Raw genomic sequence first — 21,735 nt, 5'->3', positions numbered from 1 at the left:
CAATTATCAGAGTTAGAAGAAACACCACTAACCTCAAGATTGGGACGCTCCTCAGGGATTGGTTCAGGGATTGGTTGACAAGGGTTATCTGTATCTAAGAGGGGTGGAGGAGCTTAGCCTTCTTGAACTGCTAAATTTTGGACGTCCTGTTCGCTGGCATTCTCAGATGAAGATTGAACAGGGGAGACCACTGATGGAGAGGGAGAGACTGAGTGATTAGGAGCTTCTTCTTGAAGGGTAGACGATTCGACAATTGTATTTTTTGGTTCGGAACTTGCAACGCTCTGTTCGACAGTTGCATGATGAAGGGTAGACGATTCAGCAATTGCCTTTTCTATTTTGAAACTCTCAATGCTCTGTTCGGCAATTGCCTTTTCTGTTTCTGCAGAAGTTTCATTGGCTTCAATTGGCTGAATTTTAATCCCACAAGACTTCTCTTCCAAAAAAGTGTGTTTCTCCCCCTGAAGTGAAGGATTGATAGGAGAAAAATAACATGCATCCTCATAAAAGGTGACGTCCATGGTAACAAAAACTTTCTGTGTAGGAGGATGAAAACACTTGTAGCCCTTCTGATGAACGCCATAGCCCACAAATACACACTTTAATGCCCTGGCATCGAGTTTGGACCGTTGATTCTTAGGAACATGGACGAACACAACACACCCAAAGACACGAGCAGGGAGATTAGAAAACGAAGGGACAGACACATGATTTGAAAGGGCAGCATAGGGGGTTTGACCATTGAGAATAAAGGAAGGTAGCCTATTGATGAGATGACAAGCAGTGAGAATTGCATCTCCCCAAAGATACTTAGGCATATGAGCACTAAATAGAAGAGACCGAGCTATATCAAGAACATGACGATTCTTTCTTTCTGGCACCCCATTTTGTTCAGGGGTTTGAGGGCAAGTAGTTTGATGAATAATGTCATGAGAATGAAAGAATTGGTGAAACTGAGAATTGACAAACTCCCCCCCCCCCCCCCCCCCCCAATTATCAGAACGGAAGACTTTAATATTGGCTCCAAATTGATTTTGAACAAGAGCAAAAAATTCTTGGAAAGCAGAGAAGACTTCATATTTATGTTTCAATAAAGCGACCCAAGTAAGACGGGTATACTCATCAATAAACAAAACAAACCAATGTTTGCCAAACAAGGTTGACTCACGGGAAGGTCCCCAGACATCAGAATGAATAAGCTCAAAAGGAAAAGAACTCCTATTAGTACTCAAAGGATAACTATAGTACGATGACTTTTAGCTAAGACACATGACTCACAATGCACCTTAGACTCATCAATGCCTAGAAACAAGGATGGCATAGATTTCTTCATGACACTAAAGGAAGGATGTCCCAATCTCCGATGCCATAGCCATAATTCTTCAACTTGATTAGTAACCCCAGTCGAAAGCAAAGCTGCTTGGACTGCCTTCTCCGGCTTCATTCCGGCAAACATGCAATCTAGATGGAATAGTCGACCCCTCAGATAACCCCTACCGATTATTTCCCTGGTGAGGAGGTCCTGAAAAATCACATACAAAGGAAAAAATGTTACAGAACACCGAGATTGAGTATTAAGCTGAGGCACAGATATAAGATGATGAGAGAGATCAGGGACATAAAGAACATCATGAAGTGTCAAAGAAGGGGTGAGACGAACAGACCCTATTCCTAAAACAGGAAAAGAATCACCATTGGTATTGACAACAGAGGAAATAGAGGGTGGATTGAGAAAAAGAAACAAACTACGATCATAGGTCATATGGTCAGATGCTCCAGAATCAATTATCTAAGTATTGCCTCCAGTAAAACCATAAATTTTTAAAGCAACTCCAATCTTACCATTACCACCGCAACTTATGGATGCGGTATCCTTACCAGCAAAGTTGGTGTGATCTGGTTCTGTCACCGCATAGTAATCTTAGTCTTGAACAAGATGACCAACACCCTTTCCCTTGGGTTTGTTGTCCTGAGGTTGGGGCCTATCAAAGTAGCCTGCTGGAAAACCATCCAACCTGTAACAATTTGCTTTGATGTGGCCTGGATTCTTGCAGTAGTTACAAGTCAGACTTGAGGAGAACACGGGGGAAGAACCTTGAGGAGAGGGACGCAGAGAAGAATGAACTTTCACCATGGTGAATATGCAGCTGAAGGAAAAACAACAAAGTACTTGGAAATATAAGAAGGCAACGGTGATGAAAGGATCAAAGGACAAGGAACAAATCCAAGCACAAAGAACAAGAGTCAAGGATCAAAGAACAATGAGTCAGAGTCCAGGATCGGATCTCTGCTCTGATACCAAATCAAATATAATGAAAAACAAGAGATAATTTTGGCTGAATAACTTAGATATTTCATTCACCTTACAAGAAGGAATTTTATACAAATTACAATTGTGCCTAATAAGACAAGTACTACTCCTAAGGCAAGTAGTAAATCTAATAATCTACAGATATTACAGAATATTACAGATCACATAATATTACAGAATATCTACATAAATAAGGTAAGTACGACTCACGCCAACAGCAAGTGCATGAGAGACTTATAAGAGGAGTTTAAGAATTCAAAACGTGTCCAATTCCATGTAAAGTAAAAAACTTAGAATGTCCCTTTTGCAGAAGCTATTCTTTCAATTCTGGTATCTAGAATGAAGGGGAGGATTAGATCGGTTGGTGTGGCTTTGCACGCAAAAATGAGAGCTTCTGGAAACAATGGGGTTGTAGTGGGAGTAAGTCTAGAAGTGAATCTGTGGAACCTGGTTTAGGGTTCTAGTGTTTCATAGGTTCTCGATAAAATTAAGCTCTTTATTTGGTGAGCCTGCAATTATTTTCTCCCTACTGCAGCTGACCTCTCTAAAGCGAATGATGACGCCTCATGATAATTGTGGTGGTTGTGGATAGCGATATGAGTCCATTCTGCATGCCTTATGGTATCATAAGAAAGCTCAGAGTAAGGTGTATAAGGTTCGAAAGAGAAAGTTTCATTGATCTTTTGTTTGCAATGCTGCATGTTGCTTATATTACAAAAGGACGATTAGCTTCAGTGGTTGGTACAGCTGCTTGGTATTTTTAGTACTACTTTACTAGGAACCGTAGACTCCATAGTACGTGAGCAAGTCATTGAATCCCATTTTTTAATTGATCAAGCTACTCAAATGGTACCAGTAATTATTGCCAGATACTCTAAGCTACTTCCGAACATGTTGTCAAACATCGGCCTACCCTGCGACTACAAGTCGATGGAGATGTCCAGCGGAAGAGTTTGCTAATGATATTTCAAAAGGCTTATTTCTGGGAGCTGTGGCTGTAATTTGAAGGGCAGTATATGTGCCGTTGTTAGGAGTGCAGCAGGCTCATTTCTGGGAGCTTTGGCTGTTCCTATTAGGGGTAGGCGGAAAAGACCGGAAACCTGAAAAACTGGTCTAAACAGACTGGTCCGAATAGGCTGGTTTGATCAGGTTTGATACAGGTTTTTCATCTAACTTTTATGGCATGTTTATTTACTTGGAATGTGTATGGAGATGAAGAAATTGATTCCACCAGTTGAGTTCTCGTGTCTTTACGAGAAATTTTTCTATCCTACAGTAGAACCATGTAGGATTGACACATGGTATGCCGCCCCAATCAGAACTCCCCACGTGGATTTTTTTTTTCCAACTATTCCTGCATTTAACCAAACAGTAAACCAAACCAACGTGGAAAAAAAAATCCATCTTAAACCTCCCGTTAACTGTTGTCATTAACTGAAACAAGAAATTCATCCTCTCAATGACTTCATCTTCATCCCCAATTTCAAAACCTACTCCCGCAGAGCTAAGAATCTTGCAGATACCCCGTCGACGCTGGGAGGGCCTATGGGCGCCATCGTCCTCAATCTTCGTCCCGATTTCAGAATCGGCCTGCCTATGAAGATTAGGCAGGCCTGCTGTGGCTTTGATCTCCACTAATGGTCCTTGGATTACATAATTTCTCTACTTCACTATCGCTTGCAATTGCTTACTTCTTTCCGATTTGTGTTTTCAGTCATATCAATTTTGCAAGCTACATGTTTTGTTTGTGATTCAATTGTACGTGCTAGTGTCATTGTCCAATGCTGTTATGTTTAAGAAATTGATATTGCTACTGGCTAAGATCTAGATTTGAAAATTATAATAGGATCCAAAGCAGAATCAACATTATTGTCCACTTCTATGTCTGAGAAGTTGATGCTAAGCTAGACTATGACCTATTGTTGGACTAACTTTGGTGTGAATGCTTAATATGTTAACAGGTGGGGTAATGTCTTCTTTTGTTAGCACCAATACCTTGTTAGACAACCGTAATACAGGAAAGTTAAGCTGTTAGGGAGTGGATGAGTAACGTATATCAAGCTAACACCGTGGTTTTGGTGATATCACATTCTAAACGATTCTAAGTGCATGTTCACAACCTTGAATGCTAACAGATTGATGGTATAAGTAGAAATATGGAAGTTGTGATCCTTGTAAGGAATAACTGCTATGGCTCCTTATGAACTACAATCATCTCTCTAAATCTGTTCATGTTGTATCGTGTGCAGGTTTATGAAGCTGAGATTGGACTGAGTGTTGTCAGAAAGTTTTGAAGCTGAGAGTCTAGAAGAAGCATTAGCCTGCAGTCCAACAAACATTGAGTTCAAGAAGACAGATAAATGGCCAGCACCATACTCCAAGTATGCTGTGGTTATGTTATTTCGCTGTCAAGAAATAGTGTAAAGACTGAAGATGAATGTGTACTTCGTTTTTGAATTGAGTTATTGGTGTTAGAGTTATTGTTGGAACATTCAACCTTTGCTAGCTCTCTTCAGATTAAGAAGGGTTCCATATCTACTACTATATATTCAATACCATCTGGTTTTATTATATTTTGGGTTCATCGTCATCATCACGTTGATTATATATCTACTATATATATATATATATATATATATTTGTATTCAATAATGGAACCATGACCAGGTCCTGCTAGCAAGTGAGAAAGCTACAGGCCATTCTGTGGGTTTAAAGAGGTTTATAAGGTCTATGGGTTTCCATTCTTTGGTGCAAGATAATCAGATGTTGAAGAAAATGCTGGGATGCACAGTGAGTACTTGTATATGAATTTTCCCTATTTGTATTATTCAATGTCATGTGACTACTCTTTTTGGTTTTGTCATCATCATCATCAGCCTGATCGATCTCTCTCTCTCTCGGTTTTTTTTTTCTTTCTCTTTTTGTTGTAATAATGGAAGGAACTTAGAACCAGGTCTTGTTGACAAGTTGAAAGATTGTCACGCCCCTGATTTTTAACACAAATAAAAATCGATATATAACCCCATAATTATACATGCGTGAAAGTTCAGCCATCAATACCAAATATCTGGAAAACTTTTTCCCTACATACAACATACATATTGATGCCCTGAACCCACTATGTCCATATTGACCCGCTCCAAAGAGTCATATAGTACATAAGCTTAAGAATTAAATTGTCATCACAAAATAAAACGTAAATGCTCCACAGAGTTTTGCTACATAGCGGAAGTCATAACAATGGCAAAGCCAACAAAATTTGCTTCCTACCCGTTTTGCTGCCAACAAGCTACCTCAGCTTCAGCCACGATTTCCTTGACCTGCAGGATTAACCCCTACACCATTCCATTGAATAGTGCACCGGGTTGCCACACAACAAACCCGATAAGCTTATGAAGCTTGTATGAGAAAACTCAAAACCACAAAGCAAAACACATTTCTTAAGTCACCACAACCTAAACAACGATAAGCACTGTACATGCATGTACATTTGCAGGCATAATTAGCTATAATGGACCACGCTCATTGTACCACCAAAGGTACTAACTCCAACCAAAAGAATGACATGCAGACACACCGCCGGACGGGCTACAGCCTCTACGTCGGACCACCTCCAGATCGCCGCCAACGCGCCGCCACGCGCCGCGTCAAGATGCGTCAGAAGCTTCTGAAACTGAGAACTGAAGCACATCGATCCCACATCGAAAACTAAGAGAAGATCAACCTCTTCCTCACCTATAAAAGGTTCTCTCTTCTCTCCTCATTAATTACGCATTCAATACTTACCTACTGTTACCGTGTCAACATAAATACATTGACTAACTTAGGCATCGGAGAGTTGAAGACCGCCCGGCGCGGTCTCCCTCTGACGCCCATTGTATTTTACTTAACAGGTAACGGGAGCCTTGAGAACAACACAAGTACCGATCCGCCCACCGGACTAGCGTTAGCTAAGATCCAGCTACCGCTGGACTTTTAGACATTAACAAGCACACATCTCACACCTATAACCATCAATTCCATATCCTTCCATATTGTGCTTACAAAAGTCAACTGGTGACTAAAGCCTCATGCTCAGATCCTTAATCCTAGCATCCAATTACACAAATTCAGTCAAACAAGACTTCCTCAAGCAATGTTTGACACCATCCTAACGCCCTATGGCGAATTCCAGAATCACACTCATTCCCTCCCCACTGGAAGCCTTTGTCATCAACATGACATCAAAGGTGAAAAACAATGAATCACCTTCCTATCCTCACCACAGAGTACTATTCGTCACCACTATGGCCCTTAAGATAAATCAAACCATCAATTAATGAAATCAAGAAGGAAACAAGGCAATCACAATCAAGCAGCAAGCAAAACAATTCATAGTAACCCTGCATATAATTTAGTTCAGGAGGTCACAATAAGTCAAGAAATTCAAGTCAAAGTAGTCATCTTAACCCCACACTCTGACGTTCGTAGGAAATCCCGACCATCACAGCAGTCTTCTCAATTATTGTTAACTTAATAACAATTCAGCTCCACTACCGAACAGTCATCACACTGATCATTGCACAAATTCCACCGGTCATCACGTAGATATTCATCATCCTACTGATCATCACACAGATAGCAATTGTCCAGCTGATCATCACACAGATAACAATCATCCTACTGATCATCACACAGATTCTGAGGGACATCACAAAGATAGCAATTGTCCAGTTGATCATCACACATATAACAATCATCCTACTGATCATCACAAAGATTCTGCGGGTCATCACAAAGATAGCCATTATCCTACTGATCATCACACAGATTCCGCGGGTCATCACAAAGATAGCCATTATCCAGTTGGTCATCACACAGATTTCGCCGGTCATCACACATGTAGCAATTATCAGGAAGATTCATCACACTGATATCAACAATTCATTACACAAATATTCCTACACAAGCTTTACATGGCGATCATCACAAAGATTCATCACACAGATATCAACAATTCATTACACAAATATTCCTACACAAGCTTCACATGGAAATCATCACAAAGATTCATCACACTAATTTCAACGATTCATTACACAAATATTCCTACACAAGCTTTACATGGAAATCATCACAAAGATTCATCACACTGATTTCAACGATTCATTACACAAATATTCCTACACAACCTTTACATGGGCAATTATCATAAAGATTCAATACTTAATTTCACTATTTCCAACGATACTGAACTCAGTACGTCCTATGCTGGCCATATCACAACAATTGCACCAATACATATATATCACGCAAATATATATATACATGGTCATCCACTCAGGAATGCCACTAATACCACTATAGTCACAGTTAATCCCATAACTCCAAGACAACATGGTAATTAGGCTCATAACAAATATCGTGATATTTACTCACCTTGAAACTCCCACTGCGTCTTCAATATAGAACAAAGCAGCCAAACCACCCAAATTAGCTGTCCAAAGAATACCTCGTCACGTACCTAAGGAATTACAGCTCTGATTCAGTTAACGAATCACAAAGAATAATGTTTGAAACCCTAACTCGAACCAAAATTCCCAAAGTGACGCCAATTAAGGCGAAACCACATCCGAGACCACCCAATGACTCTGGAATACTTCTACGATTGATATGTCCAAACCACAAGTCGATCGAATTCTCGGATCCTCACGGATCGAATAAATTCACCGATATGAAATGGTAAAAATCATAACAATTCCATTCGAACTCCAAAATTTGCATATTATATATCGAAACGCTCGTATCAACGAGTAGAACATATATAATACCAAAAACAGTTCCCTACATGGCCGGAAAGCCACCAGAACACCGCCATAGTCGGTGGCGCACCGCCGCCGGCCAAAACTCATTATTTCCCAAAACTCCCAACATCAAAAAGCTTCATCTAAGCATGCTTGTGGATTTTCATAACTAGCTCGAAGTCAGAAAACAAGCATAAGGGATCGAAAACTACCTCACAAGCCGTGGACTACTGTTCAATCCGAGTTGAACCAACTTCCACGTAAATCGATCCAAACAACCACCAAGGATCGATCAAGGAGGCTGCTCTGAGCTCAACCAAGAAGACTTGAAACCTCGCTGACGTCGGAGATCGGAGAACCAATCGGGTCCGAAATCACCTAACTACCCCGCCTTGCTGCGCCACCGTGGAGGAGAATCGCCGCTAGAGGACACCAGAGGGACAACCAAACGGAGGAGACGATCTGATCTGGAGAGTTTCACCACTGGAGTTCGCCTGAAAAGCCGGGTCGGGTCGGCCGGGTTCGGGTCGGGTCGGTCGAAAAACCCAGATACTGAAGGTGCAGCCAAGAGAGAAGAGAGAGAGAAAGAAAGTTTCCAAAAACAGAAATGAGGAATTATGAAGATATTTTCGGAAATTCTCTATTTATACTAAAATGGAAACTTCTTCCAATAGCCATAACTTCCTCATACGAACTCCGATTTTCGTGTTCCACATGTCCACGAACTCGTATGGACGCACTCTACAACTTTTGTGAATGAAGTTTTCAGAGAATTGTGCTTCCTGAATAATTATTCTCCCGAAACACTTCCGCTCCATCCACGAGCCACGAAATCGTCCAATAACCACTAATTAAATTCTGGAAAATCGTCAAAAAATAATAACGAATTTTCGGGGTACTACAAAGATGGCTAGGATGGCCTCAGCAGTAGCACACATCTAGGTGATCAACCTCTGGAGGAGGGATTTATAAAGGTTTCTGGGGTGAAAATTGTTGCAGTGGCACATACGTTTCTATTTTGGTTACTATATCCTTTGTGGTGAGAATGGTACCCACCGGCCTGAGGATTGTCCTACAGGAGAATGGGCTCGTTTCTCACGGACTAAATCATGCAACTGCCCCTAGTTATATGCATGGTTGTGAGTAGTTATGTGTTGTAAGTTATGAATATGATATCAAGCTTGCACTTTGTCATGGTTAATTGCCTAAAATATACAGCAGCTTAGGGATTGATCAGTGTGTTCTATTCATGTATTTTGCCAATCTTTTGTATTGACCAATACCAGCATTGTTACGTCCCGAACCTAGAATTAACGATTTACTTTCGTTTTGGACGGTAATTGTTAAATAGTTTCAATGTTTAACCTTTTTGGATATTTTAGTGGCCCTAAAAGTTGATTTTTTATTTGGGTCAAAATTTGAGAAAATGTTCTTCATGAAAGTTGTAGGGGACGTTAAACCGAGCGCGTGCATATGTGGTACGTAAAAATCAGACTTCGTATGCGAGAGTTATGGCCAAAAATGTGAAGTTACTGTTCATGGTAATTTTTGATAAAAATAGAAAGTTACCCCGGGTAGGTTTCCATTTCCGGAAACCCACCCTTCCTCTTTCTCTCTCCTCCCCCCGAGCTCTCTCTTCTCCGGTTCGGCGATTTTTCTCCTCCCATCGATTTCCGGCGATTCCGGCCACCAACCGGCGTGCCACCGGTCACCAGAGGAGCGCCTCCTCCCTCCGATCACCCTAGCAACCTTGGTTTTCAACGATTTGGCCGGAAAACCACGGATCGAAGCAAAATCCCCTCCGGCTGCAGTTTGAAGCTTTTGCCGATTTCTGGCGATTCCGGCCACCTCCGGTCCCCATTTCGCCGTCGAAGGTTCGGTTTTCTTCACTGATCATTTCCCCTATGGCCTTGTATCATGATTTGAAGTGTAGAGGCCGGATCGAAGTTAGGGTTCTTGATTTTTCTGGGTTTTGTTCATTGATCGATTTCGACTGTTTTTAGTTGTTATTTGGAAATGTTGTAGTTATGAAGTTGAATCAGTGGGTTGAGTAGGTGTTGTACCTGAAATTTGGTGGCCGGAGGTGGAGGTTGGCACCGGCGCGTGAAACCCACGCACCGCCACTGTAGGTGGCGCGTGAGTCAGTGTTTTGGCCGGAAATTTTGACTTCTTGTTACTATAATTGATCGATTATACGTCTAGTTTATTAATTGTAGCTTGGAAATGGATTTGGAGGTGAATTGAATATGAATATTGGTGTTTGTTCAAAGAATGGTGAAATTGTTAATCGAATTACGAGGAATCCATCCATCGGATTTCCTCGGTTTGGCCTTTGAGCCATACATTAAAGGAATAATATAGGTGAAGAACATTGAGAGAAATTGGACAAATAAAGTTGAGATTAGGGTTGATTTTAATTAATCCAATTTAGTTTTCCAACCCGAAATTAAAGTTACGAACGTTATATTGTACAGGACGTGAGGAGGATTTCCTCGAGGAGGGTTTGGATCGACGGCAGGCTTAGCCGTACTTTGTGAGTGGACTTTTGTTTTTAAACAAGTGATGCATGCGTTTATTTATTAAAGCCTGTTTTATTTTATTAACGTATTTTCCGAGCATATAAAGATAATTGTGAATTATCTTATGGAATTACCTTTAAATATTGTTTCTCATGAAGTATTTATGATTTATAACGGTTGTGAGTTTTGGATATAAAGTTGTTATGCTCGGATTCGAATTTATAATTGAGGTTGATTTTCGACAAATGGTTTTCGAGGTGATTTCAGGATTTATACTGTTTATACGATATTTATACTCATCAATTTAAGACTTTATTTATAAATTGAGTTTGGTTGGAATAAATCTCTATGATTATTTATTGATTACGATTTTGGCATTGGGAATGCCTCATTGTTGATCTATTTATTTCTTTAGCGTGTGGGACACGCTGTTAATTTATACGGCTTTATATGTAATTCCGAGTACGGTTGGGAATCGTACCCGTATTTTCTTTATACGTGGGACATGGGGAAGCTTTAAGGATTTATCAGTTTTTAACCACCATACCCAGGGTCGTTATATATATATTATATTGCTAGCTAGCCTATTAGTACTCCTCCCTACTTACTATGTGTTCGTAGGCGAGTAAGAGCAGAGCATGGGATGCTCCAGAGTGTGGGACACTCCGACCCGAGCCTATGAGGCTCTCTTCTTTAGTATGGTGAAAGTTCTTCCCCATATTTCTTTTATGATTTGACTAGCGGGGCTAGTCCGAGTTATTTTATCCAGCGGGGCTGGTATGTGTTGTTGAGTTTTAAATTTAAAGAAATACGTTTTATAAACGTTGCATGCATCGAGACTTTATATTGTAAATTTGTGGGAAAGTATAAATTTATCTTCCTTTATACTTATTTATTCTGTCCACTCACTCTAACGTTTTTATGTACTTTCCCCCTGGGCCCTTTGTTTTAAATTGCCCAGATCACAGTGTTGCTGACCGGCATAGGAGTGGAGACTAGTACCACCTTTGTCATCCATTCTCAGTAGGTTATTGATTAACCTACTTATTGTACTATTTCGAGTGTGTTCCTTAGATTGCTCTGAATACTTGTTGAGAGTGGATTTATACAGTTGTATAATTATGTGTGTAAGAGAGTGGTTTAATTTGGGAGGATGTTGAACGATTTGAGTTGCTGGGTTGTAATTTGTTTAAGATGTTTTGGTTGTGGAGTTTGATGTTTATATTTGGAGAATTATGGATTGTTGCTAGGAAGCAGGGTGGCTTCAAGCATAGCATAAATATTATTGAGGAGTGTTTTCAGCAGGTTTAGGGTTGCCCATTTTTAGGGGAGGTTCTGTCGAATTTTCTCGAAAAGTGGGCCCCGCAGGTCCACCTAGGAGTTAGGAGGGTAATTCCGGGGTGGGTCCTGACAAGCGTGTCCTTTGTAGTGTACTATATACATATTTATATATTCGTTTCCAGGTAACCAATGAAATAGATTAGCAATAATCAATCATCAAAGACACAAAGATAGAGACATAGAAAGACTTATCAGAAAGAAAGAAAAAAAGTCAAAGAGAGAGAGACAGAGATCATAGAAAATCATAGAGATCAGATGTGAAACAAAAAGGTAGAAATATGATTCTACTGAGAGTAAATGCACCGCACTGATCTTGGACATCCAAGACCAGCCAAAATGGCAAAAAATGACAAAGCTGCAATGCACCGCAAACTTGTTGGATGATCAGATGCCTTCCCGACCAAGCCCAATGGCAAGTCTTGGACTTTGACTTGGTCAACCAAAATGGCACATGGGCCTCACATGGAAGGTGACATAGGGTAATGGCTGTTGATCACTTTTGTCTTGTAGTCAAATATGGTGGGATTAAATATATTTGAATCAGCTGCTTTTGTTCCAACGGCTATATCTGATGCATGCATGGTTTTTTCCAAGAAACCCACGGCTATATCAGTGTCAAATATATATAGCCCCCTCTTTCTTATTCATTCACCACACCAAAGATCTCTCTATGCATCATAGTTTCTCTCACTTTTACCTCCATTATTTTTCATTAGCTGAAACATTTTGGTGTTTAAATGTCAAATTCAAAGTCAGGCACGAAGTGGGCGATTGATGAGGAAGTGCAATTATGCAAGTCTTGGGTAACTATTATTTCATGTGGTTCTGTAGGAAAGGATCAAGATGCCAAGCATCTATGGCGTAATATCCATGCTCACTACGAACAAAATTGGGAAGGTGATCCGGATGAAGTTCGATCCCATCAAGCACTCGAAAGTAGGTGGAAAAAAATTTTAAAAAAATTGGCGAGTTGGCATGAAGCGGTGAGCAAAGCGGAGCACTATCATGAGAGCAGCTTGAACAACATGGACAAGGTTAGTACTTTTGAAGTATCATCTTAGTTATTTGCACTATCATGTTAATGATTTTTCTGTAATGTTATTTGCTAAATTACTTTTTTTGTTCAACGCAATTATGTTTAGTTATATCAAACCCACATGTGTTACTGATGCGGCTGAAATAGCCTCACAATTTAACCCTGCAAAATGTAGTTGTTAGTATAGGATAAGCAGGGATCGTTCAGTCCGGGGATTGTAGGGTACACCTACACAAAAAGGTCAATTAACAAATAAAAGAATAAAATGGGGGGTTTTGAAATTTGGTTCCTAATCTACTTAAAATAAAAACAAAACAAATAAAACTATATACAATGATCGACTTCCCTAACCTAGACCAATACCACTCAGAAATTACTAAGTGTAAAAACAGAAAATTCAGTTCAACATGCTACAAAAATGTGCCCATCTTAAATGCCTAGATAAGAGCCCAAATGAAAAGCCTCAGCGGATCAATCCATTTATCTGATTCGTTCCAATGTAGGTTTGGATCGGAAAAGTCCTTACCAAGCCTAATACTACTAATTTTCAAAAACACTCAGCGTAGTTCTCTTAACTAGTAGTATTATCTAACCCTCGAATCAACTCAAACGTGCAAATTAACCATTAGACATAGAATTTAACACGTAATTTCCAGAATCGTTTAACCATTGAACATAGTTTTTACCACTTTTTTAGAACTAATTGCTACTTGTTTAACTCAGCGCCTTAACAAATAACAATCACTCTTGGCAAATTAAGCAAACACACAAAAACTCTCACCGTTATTCTAGCATGCAAACTTATGAACCTAACTCTGAAAATTACCAAAACACATAAAAGGGCACAAGATTGTAACATGCATCATAAAAGAATTCTCGAAATTAACTCAATAATAAACTGAAAATCTCAAAAATATTAATAAAAATATTCTGAAAATTTCGTGTCTCCAATTACACAACTCGCAAATTGAAACAAACAAAACCGAAACAAAAATTATAAGTAGAGTCATAGTTACACTTTGAAGCTTTCCTCAGCGGCTTAGCAACAAGGTGATGAACTTGTCTCTACTATGGTGGTGGAGCGTCCTTGACTCAGCGCCTAAGAGCTTCGTAGATTGATGGATGGATGGTGGTCACGGTCTTGTAGGAGATGGAAGTTTAAGGAGTGAATTGGGCAGTCTTGGAATGATCTTGGCTGGGAAGTGATAGGCCGGGAAGTGATCTTGGCTGGGAAGTGATGCAAATTCAGTTCTGGACGTTGCCTATTTATAGGGGAGCATTGGTTGGCTTTTCCAGCTGAAACGTCTCCTTTATGGCCTTAAATCCTCTCATAATGGGGCAATTCTTTTATTTTTCCAGCTGAAACGTCTTTTTCTTTTATTCCTCAACTGAAAACGTCTTTTCTCCTTTATTCCCCAACTGAAAACGTCTTTCTCTTATTTATTTTCCAGCTGAAACATCTTTTTCTTTTATTCCTCAACTGAAAACATCTTTTCTCCTTTATTTCCCTTCTTCATTGCTTGGTCAAATATCTTAATGCTTTATTTTATGACTCCATCATTGCTGTTTTCAAGAGTTCAACCAGGCAACGTTTCCTACAACAAGCAGGAGAATATCAGAATTTTCTAGAGAAAATAAAGAGAAATTAAAATGTAAAGACCGCAAAAATAGTTGACAGTTAGGAATCCTGATCCAGCTAGGATTTTTCATGAATTTTACTTTTTCCGCCTATTTCACTCCAAACACTCAACAAGACTTTCAAAATGACTTAATGACTCAAAACACTAAACTAAGGGAGAAATAAGGCTAAAATGAGGCACATAATTAATAATATCGTCACACTTTTTTGCTCCTATCAGTTACAAGCATGCAAATAAGGGTAAGGGTTTCACCTATATTCACTGTTGGGAAGTGGTAAAGGATCACCCAAAGTTCAAGGATCCACCAAAAGGGGTGACACGACCTTCACAGGTAGTTGATGATTCATCAATTTAGTCTACTGACAACGATGAAGAGTGCATCGCCGAGCCATCTGATGAAAGACCTTCGGGAAGAAAAACTCAAAAGAGAGATGCTAACCTCAAAGGGAAGATTAGCGAAAAGCAAGATCGATATATTCAAGCAATGGAAAACATTGCATTTAATAGTGAAGCTAGTAGAGAGGCCACAAGAATCAGAGATGAAGAAAATAGAAAGCACATCGAGTGGATGCAACAAATGGAAGTGGAAAAGTAACAACTAGAACTGCAAAAAGTGCAACTAGAAATCCAAAAGGAGGAAAATTGGGTTATGGCTAAAGACGTTAGCATAATGACTCCAGAATCAAAAGCATGGTGGAAGAAAAGAAAGAAAGCTATCCGTGACAAAACCTCAGATGATTGGGAGGGTTTGTAATATCTCAAGACTAGCTTGATTAAGTTATTTAGAATGTTGTTGTTCTCGCTAGGCTAGGCTGGTTTTTCATGTAGTCTTTCTCTAGTGTCGTAGTCTTTATCCAATATCAGTCTTTATCTAGTATCCAACTATATATTTCAAGTTTATCTTCTAGTACATCTTATCCAAAAACTTTATCTTCTAGTATCACAGTCTTTATCTAGTATCAAAGCAATAGAGAATTGAAAATGCAATTTTATTAATATCAAAGCAAACACACGTAAAGAAATATGACATTGATTAACAATTATGCATGAATGAACTTGCAGGAATTATGAAAGATGATCCATGCCAATCGAACAAACGAGTTTTATTATGCTCCACCAGTTTTTATTTTCCAATTATGCTCTACTAGATTCTCCTGAAGGATTTGATGAACATACTCATCCCTATATTCTTTAAAAAAAAAAAAAAAGGTCTTCTCGCCTGAAGTATCACTAGTAATAGTCGCCCGCGCTTTGCTGCGGGAATTAGAAACTGAAACTTAACTGAAAATGAAAGAGTAGAAAAGAAAGTGTAAATACAGGTTTGAAAGAAGTACAGAGTGAATGTAAGAGGTTGGAAGCTACCACTTAATATTCATACAGATATAGACAACAAATAGCAAATTCACATAATTGGAGGGGCTGGCTGAGCCACTGAGCATAAGCTTTGACCATGAAGGAATAATACTTTGCAATTCAGCAAAACACTGATGCGCACACAACCTTCTGATAAGCTGAAGTCACATTTAACTGAAAATCTGTTCCAGTTTAAGATGAGGTTCTTTCACAAACATTACCACTTCGTGAAGCGCATACAAACAGCACTGCCAACTGAACTTTGCTTGAACTTCCTTGTAAACTTCTTGAATTCCTTCCGGAATATCTGCTTCTGCCAAGAAGTTAGATTGAGTATCAGAACGAAATCAGCCGAATAAGCTTTCTGCTTTTCTTTTTGGAATTTTTGGTTTTGCCTCTCGAATGTCTGTAAATTGATTAGTAAAAAGAATTAGTACTATATATGTAAACTGTTAAAAAGGAAAAGAAAAAAAAAGTTAAAAAAAAAAATTTGAAGCAAGTTTTTAGTTCATGACCTGCAGTAGCATACAGTGAGTTGTAATGCGGTTTGTTGGAAAAGACGGGCTGAAGTTCTGGCAAAGAGGACAAAAGGGTTGTGATAAGGTTTTTTGATGTCAGAAAGTTTTATTGCAAAATAACATAATCTTACCTTTTGTGACATTGTAAAGTTGAGTATGATCGTTGATGGCATCCAGGTGCTCGAACAAAATTGAAGTTCACTATACTGGTAATGCATGGCTTACATTTTTCTGTATAAAAATAGCAAAAATGAATGCCGGAAGGTAAAATCTTTCCTAAATCATAATATCTCACATGTTTCCTAAAAAAAAAAAAAAACAAAATGTTGAAAACGTCAAACACAAAAGAGATCTGGATAATTTCAGTCATAGATGATAGAAAAATATATATCACATATTCATTTTCCATTGTTTATCTGCCATTCAATATTAATCATCAAGTTAAAACAATGTTCTCTTAACTGTGTATACAAAATGCTAACCTTTGAACAGAATCTTTAAATTCGCAAATCTCTACGTCTAACAGTTCATACTAAAAGGTTAATTTTCTACGAATCAATTATTGTAAATAATTATTTACCTTTAAGTACGTATTGTTAGGCTCCACTTTTTCACTCTAAACAATAACAAAGATGAGTAAGATTAAAAGCAAAAACTATTTCTCTTCAACCTAATATTGTGCGGTTCATTTGGATTAGATGAATTTTAACTAACAATCCAAAGATGAATAACAATCAATATTGATCATTGTACTCACAAACTGGACTTGGATGATTGATATTAGGCAATTCTTCAATTAAGCATAAATAGAGCAAAGTGAGTAACTGAATTTGAAATTATTAAATTGGAGAACAATCCTAGTTGAGAAAATATATGGATTCTTGTATAAGAGATATATAGAGGAATCTTTAAAGCAAGAACACAAAAAAGAGAACAATAGTCGGATATACCTCTTTGCAAATGTCTCCTGCAGGGGAACTGTAAAGTCAAGCTTGTTTTGCGGCAGAGGACCAGCTGTATATAGAGCTTTCTCTTTATCATACACAAACTTGTTATCAGCAAGTTTAGAAGAATATGTTTGATAGAGCCTGTCAACCAGTTTTCTGCCAATTCCCTTGCCTTGAGCGGGCTTCTTGTTTTCAGAAGTAATATGAACCTGTGAGGAATAGTATGCAATTAAGAATTTTATACTGAACATAGTAAACTGCACAGCAAAAGAATGACATGAGGTAGACATACAGAATATTGGTAGAATACAAAATCTGGAGCTTTCGCAGTGAGTTTGAAGTGGTTCGCAAGCAATTGTTTCCTACTCGTAATAGAATACTTGGGAGAAGTCAGGACTCTTGGCTTCACATTGGGTGGAATGGTTGGAGGAGGTGGTGGGATCAAATTTGGATCCTTACTTGCGTTCCCCACACCAGCAGCAGCCACATCCACCATCCTTTATGATCTGCAAGCCATTAATGAAAGAAAAAAATGAAGATACTTTGGCAGAGAAATCATACAGAATCATAAGGACTTTTGCATATACTAAGATTGTGAAATGATCATGATTCATGCAGTTTATGTGCCACATTTCCTATTAACTTATTCAGTGATTCATCAATCGATAGGAGTATAGATGTTGTAAGACCATGTCGATATGAGAGAAGTATTCTTGATTGATTAGAAAAATTTCTCGCTTTTCTTAAATGTATAAAGCTAATGATGCAAACTTATGTAAATCGTTTTTCTTAAATGGAGTATAATCTCATTTTAAACATGTGATATCCATCTTAAGTGTAAAATATGAACAGAAGCACAAAATCTACAAAATTTAAGCAGAGGAAACAGAATCTACCACAAATTTCCTAATAAATCATTAAGTGATTCACCAATAATAAGTTTTTGTACCATTAGATTACAGATGTTGTAAGACCAGGTTGCTATCAGAGAAACACTCTTGATTGATTAGAAAATTTTCCAACTTGTTACAAATATATAAGACTAATCATGCAAAGCAATATAAATAGTCTTCTTAGATGGAGTAACACCTGTGATTCAATAATCCTAGCACGAATTTTTGATAACAACCATGTTAGTACTATTTTAGTTACTGAGCAATCAAACTCAATACAACCATTTATCATTTGTGTGGTCTAAGTTCTATATAGAACTTCAACTCATCCTGTAAAAACATCTACATAATTATGTATGCAGTCTGGCAAAAACATTTCATACCCAAGTTCAAAGCACTTTCAAATTCCGATTGCACACTGTTACTGATATCTGCAAACCAAAAAAAAAAATACATATTACACATTGGAGATACAATTAAACAAAAAAATATGGATTCTTGAAGAAAAAAGGAAAAAAAAATGGAAAAAGGAGGAGATGATTTAAGCTGTTGGTAATGAATACCATAGAGAATGTTGGGTTAAGCTCAAAAGCCATTTAATCCAAAAACCAACATAGTCAAATCTAATAGCTTTTCTGAAATAATCACTATGCACGGAAAAAGAATACAGATTCAAAAATATAATCAACCACCTTTGAAGAACTCGTGCAACCACAGTAAAACAGATCGATCACACTATTTGAAATACTTTTAAACGAAATCAAAATTTACAAAACCAAATGGTACCACAATCTTGGATCTCTCCTATTCACAAAACAAACCCAGATTCACAATCAAAAAAGCTAGAACAAATCAAAAATTCAAATGCTCTGAGAACCAAAACCATCCTATTTGCTTTGAGCCCAACGTTTATGTCTTACAGCCTGATCAATACAGTTGGTTAATACCTGCGTTTGACGGTGCGTCTCCATCTAAATTAACTCTATCCAAATCTCTGTCCTCGAGGTAAAAAAATGGTGCAAACTGTTCGTCCTGCTGTCGGTTTTGCTCTTAGATGGAGACGCACCGTCAAACGCAGGTATTAACTAACTGTATTGATCAGGCTGTAAGACATAAACGTTGGGCTCAAAGCAAATAGGATGGTTTTGGTTCTCAGAGCATTTGAATTTTTGATTTGTTCTAGCTTTTTTGATTGTGAATCTGGGTTTGTTTTGTGAATAGGAGAGATCCAAGATTGTGGTACCATTTGGTTTTGTAAATTTTGATTTCGTTTAAAATCATCTGAGCCATAAACTGTTTTTGGTGCACATAAACTGAGCCATGTATCTAGTCAAAAAAAAAAAAAAAAGGGTATACTGCATATAAAAGAAAGCAAATCAAAATAAAATGGGAGAAACATTTATCAGAGAAGCAAGCAAGGGAGAACAAAGAGGTCCTCAATATGTTAGCAAAGGAAGATCAGCAATTGGCATATTTTCATTATTTCTCAAGAACCTCAACTAAAGAGTAAATATGAGTTAATTTTGAATTGTCTATACAGAATCTTGAATACTAAGCTATGCAGTATTCGTAATCACACATATTGTAAATAAGGGTAGAAGACCAGAAGGTTTAGGTTTTTTTGGCTCTCTCTTCCCTCCCCTCCCTCTCAACTTGACAGTGGTGCAGAGTTTTAGCGCATCGAAGAAGTAGATCGGAGATTGAGCCTAGAAGAAGAAACCGTTACCGTTTCTGAGGTGCTTCTCATCTTGGCTACCAGAAAAGGCCACCATAGAAGCACCCAAAGCTTAGTTACAGAAAGCCACCCATTACTCTTCCAAAGATCTTTGCTTTCAATTCTTTCCTCAATCGGAATCCAGTTTTCTTGGATCAAGAAGCTTCCACCAGCCAAGAAGGTAACTGTTTTCATCTGGGTAGTAGTAAAGTTTTGATCTTTATGTGAAAGCATTCCTCGGTAATTTTTGTGAAAAGGGTGAATTCATTGTTAAGCAATTTCAAGAATCCATATTTTTTTGTTTAATTATGTGTGACTTTGATTTTTTCTTGGTTTTCTTACTGTCTGATGTTATTATTTAAAGAAGACATTTGAGACTTGGATTCATATATGCTCCATTTATGTAGCATTGAAGGTGAGTGTTCTTGGAACTTCTAGACTGTACATGTTAGGATCATATTGGTTTTGTGAATAGGAGAGATCCAAGATTGTGGTACCATTTGGTTTTGTAAATTTTGATTTCGTTTCAAAATAATCTCAACATTCTCTGACATATCTATAACGTTTCGATATTCTCAATCACATGATATTTTTTTTTGTTTTTGGTTTGCAGATATCAGTAACAGATACTCCGGTTTCTACATATACGTATATTAAATCAGTGAAGACAATAGAACAGACTGAAGAACAAAAGCCAAAAAAAAAAAACCAAAACCAGAAACCGGAAACCCACCAAAATAATCACCAACATACCTAAACAATGATCGATCTCAATACAGACCAAGAAAAGCAGCAATTGAACAATACAAATAATCGTTTGCATAGAACCTGCACAACCAAAAAAAAAAAAAAACATTATCACCAGTGGAACACAAAGAAACATCAATTGTTCTCAGCAGGATGATAATCATAGGAATTATGATCAGAGCAATCACCAACAACTGTTTCTTGTTCTGTTGACCTTCTTCCTCTTGAGCTGTCAAAGTAAACATATTGGTGACCTATCTTCTTATCAAAATTAAACATGTCAAATACCTGGAAGCTACTCTCAACCTACCTGGTGCCCTTATGACCTTGTTCATTACCATCTTTTGCAGGAGAGCAGGTGGGTCGAGTTGCAGTTGTTATGTTTGTTGATAGAGACTTGACCAGTGTGCCACAGTATACCATATTTACTGAGAATATCAGTAGAAGAAGCAAATGCGTACAAAGTCAGTTGATGGTTTTTTTGTAAGAACTAAATGCATTGTTTGGTTCAACCAATAGCTTTCAATACAGTTTTCACTGAGAATAATTCATTAAGAAAACAGTAAGTGGAGAGAGTGTTCTAAAAGGATAAGAAAGATGGTTGTGAAATGAGCTAAGCACATAAGAATAATTCTCAGACGACAGAAACGCGAAAGACAATGGTTGATGATGCTAACCCGATTTTTGTAAAAGTTGATGTTGATTGCAGATCTGAAACAGTGCAGCAACTGCTGTCGGTTTAAGGACACCTTCCCGAAGAAGCTACCGAGTCAATGGCACGCTTTATAGAATTAGAGTAGATGGTAGAAGTGTAAATAGCCAGAGAACTTGGATGAGTCTAGAATCCGACAAAGAGGACAAAAGCAGATATTTTTAGCATGATCTGGAAACATCAATCTGGAAACTGAGGCCATATTTTTCTTGGAAAGTGAA

At 38.2% G+C, this 21,735-nt stretch overlaps 1 protein-coding gene across 11 annotated transcripts; it reads right to left on the bottom strand.

The window, feature by feature from the left end:
• Positions 1-15,820: 15,820 nt before the first annotated feature.
• LOC121049399 (protein argonaute 4A-like) lies at positions 15,821-21,712 on the bottom strand. 11 transcript variants are annotated; one of them, XM_040506615.1, is made up of 7 exons: positions 21,480-21,616; positions 20,991-21,230; positions 20,809-20,883; positions 18,725-18,772; positions 17,741-17,954; positions 17,452-17,657; positions 15,827-16,296 (listed from the first exon to the last, which is right to left on the bottom strand). In XM_040506615.1, exons 5-7 carry the CDS (start codon positions 17,942-17,944, stop codon positions 16,176-16,178), a joined length of 531 nt encoding a protein of 176 aa, XP_040362549.1. In that variant the 5' UTR covers positions 17,945-17,954; positions 18,725-18,772; positions 20,809-20,883; positions 20,991-21,230; positions 21,480-21,616; the 3' UTR covers positions 15,827-16,175. The 11 variants fall into 11 exon arrangements, with proteins under 11 accessions (XP_040362553.1, XP_040362552.1, XP_040362554.1 ...); XM_040506617.1 differs by having other exon boundaries at positions 21,113-21,230; XM_040506614.1 differs by having other exon boundaries at positions 20,991-21,031; positions 21,113-21,579.
• Positions 21,713-21,735: the final 23 nt, after the last annotated feature.

The sequence above is a fragment of the Rosa chinensis genome, chromosome 5 (genome assembly GCF_002994745.2).
Source record: "Rosa chinensis cultivar Old Blush chromosome 5, RchiOBHm-V2, whole genome shotgun sequence".
In the NCBI taxonomy this organism is placed as follows: Eukaryota; Viridiplantae; Streptophyta; class Magnoliopsida; order Rosales; family Rosaceae; genus Rosa; species Rosa chinensis.
This window is presented reverse-complemented; position numbering and strand designations above follow the sequence as displayed.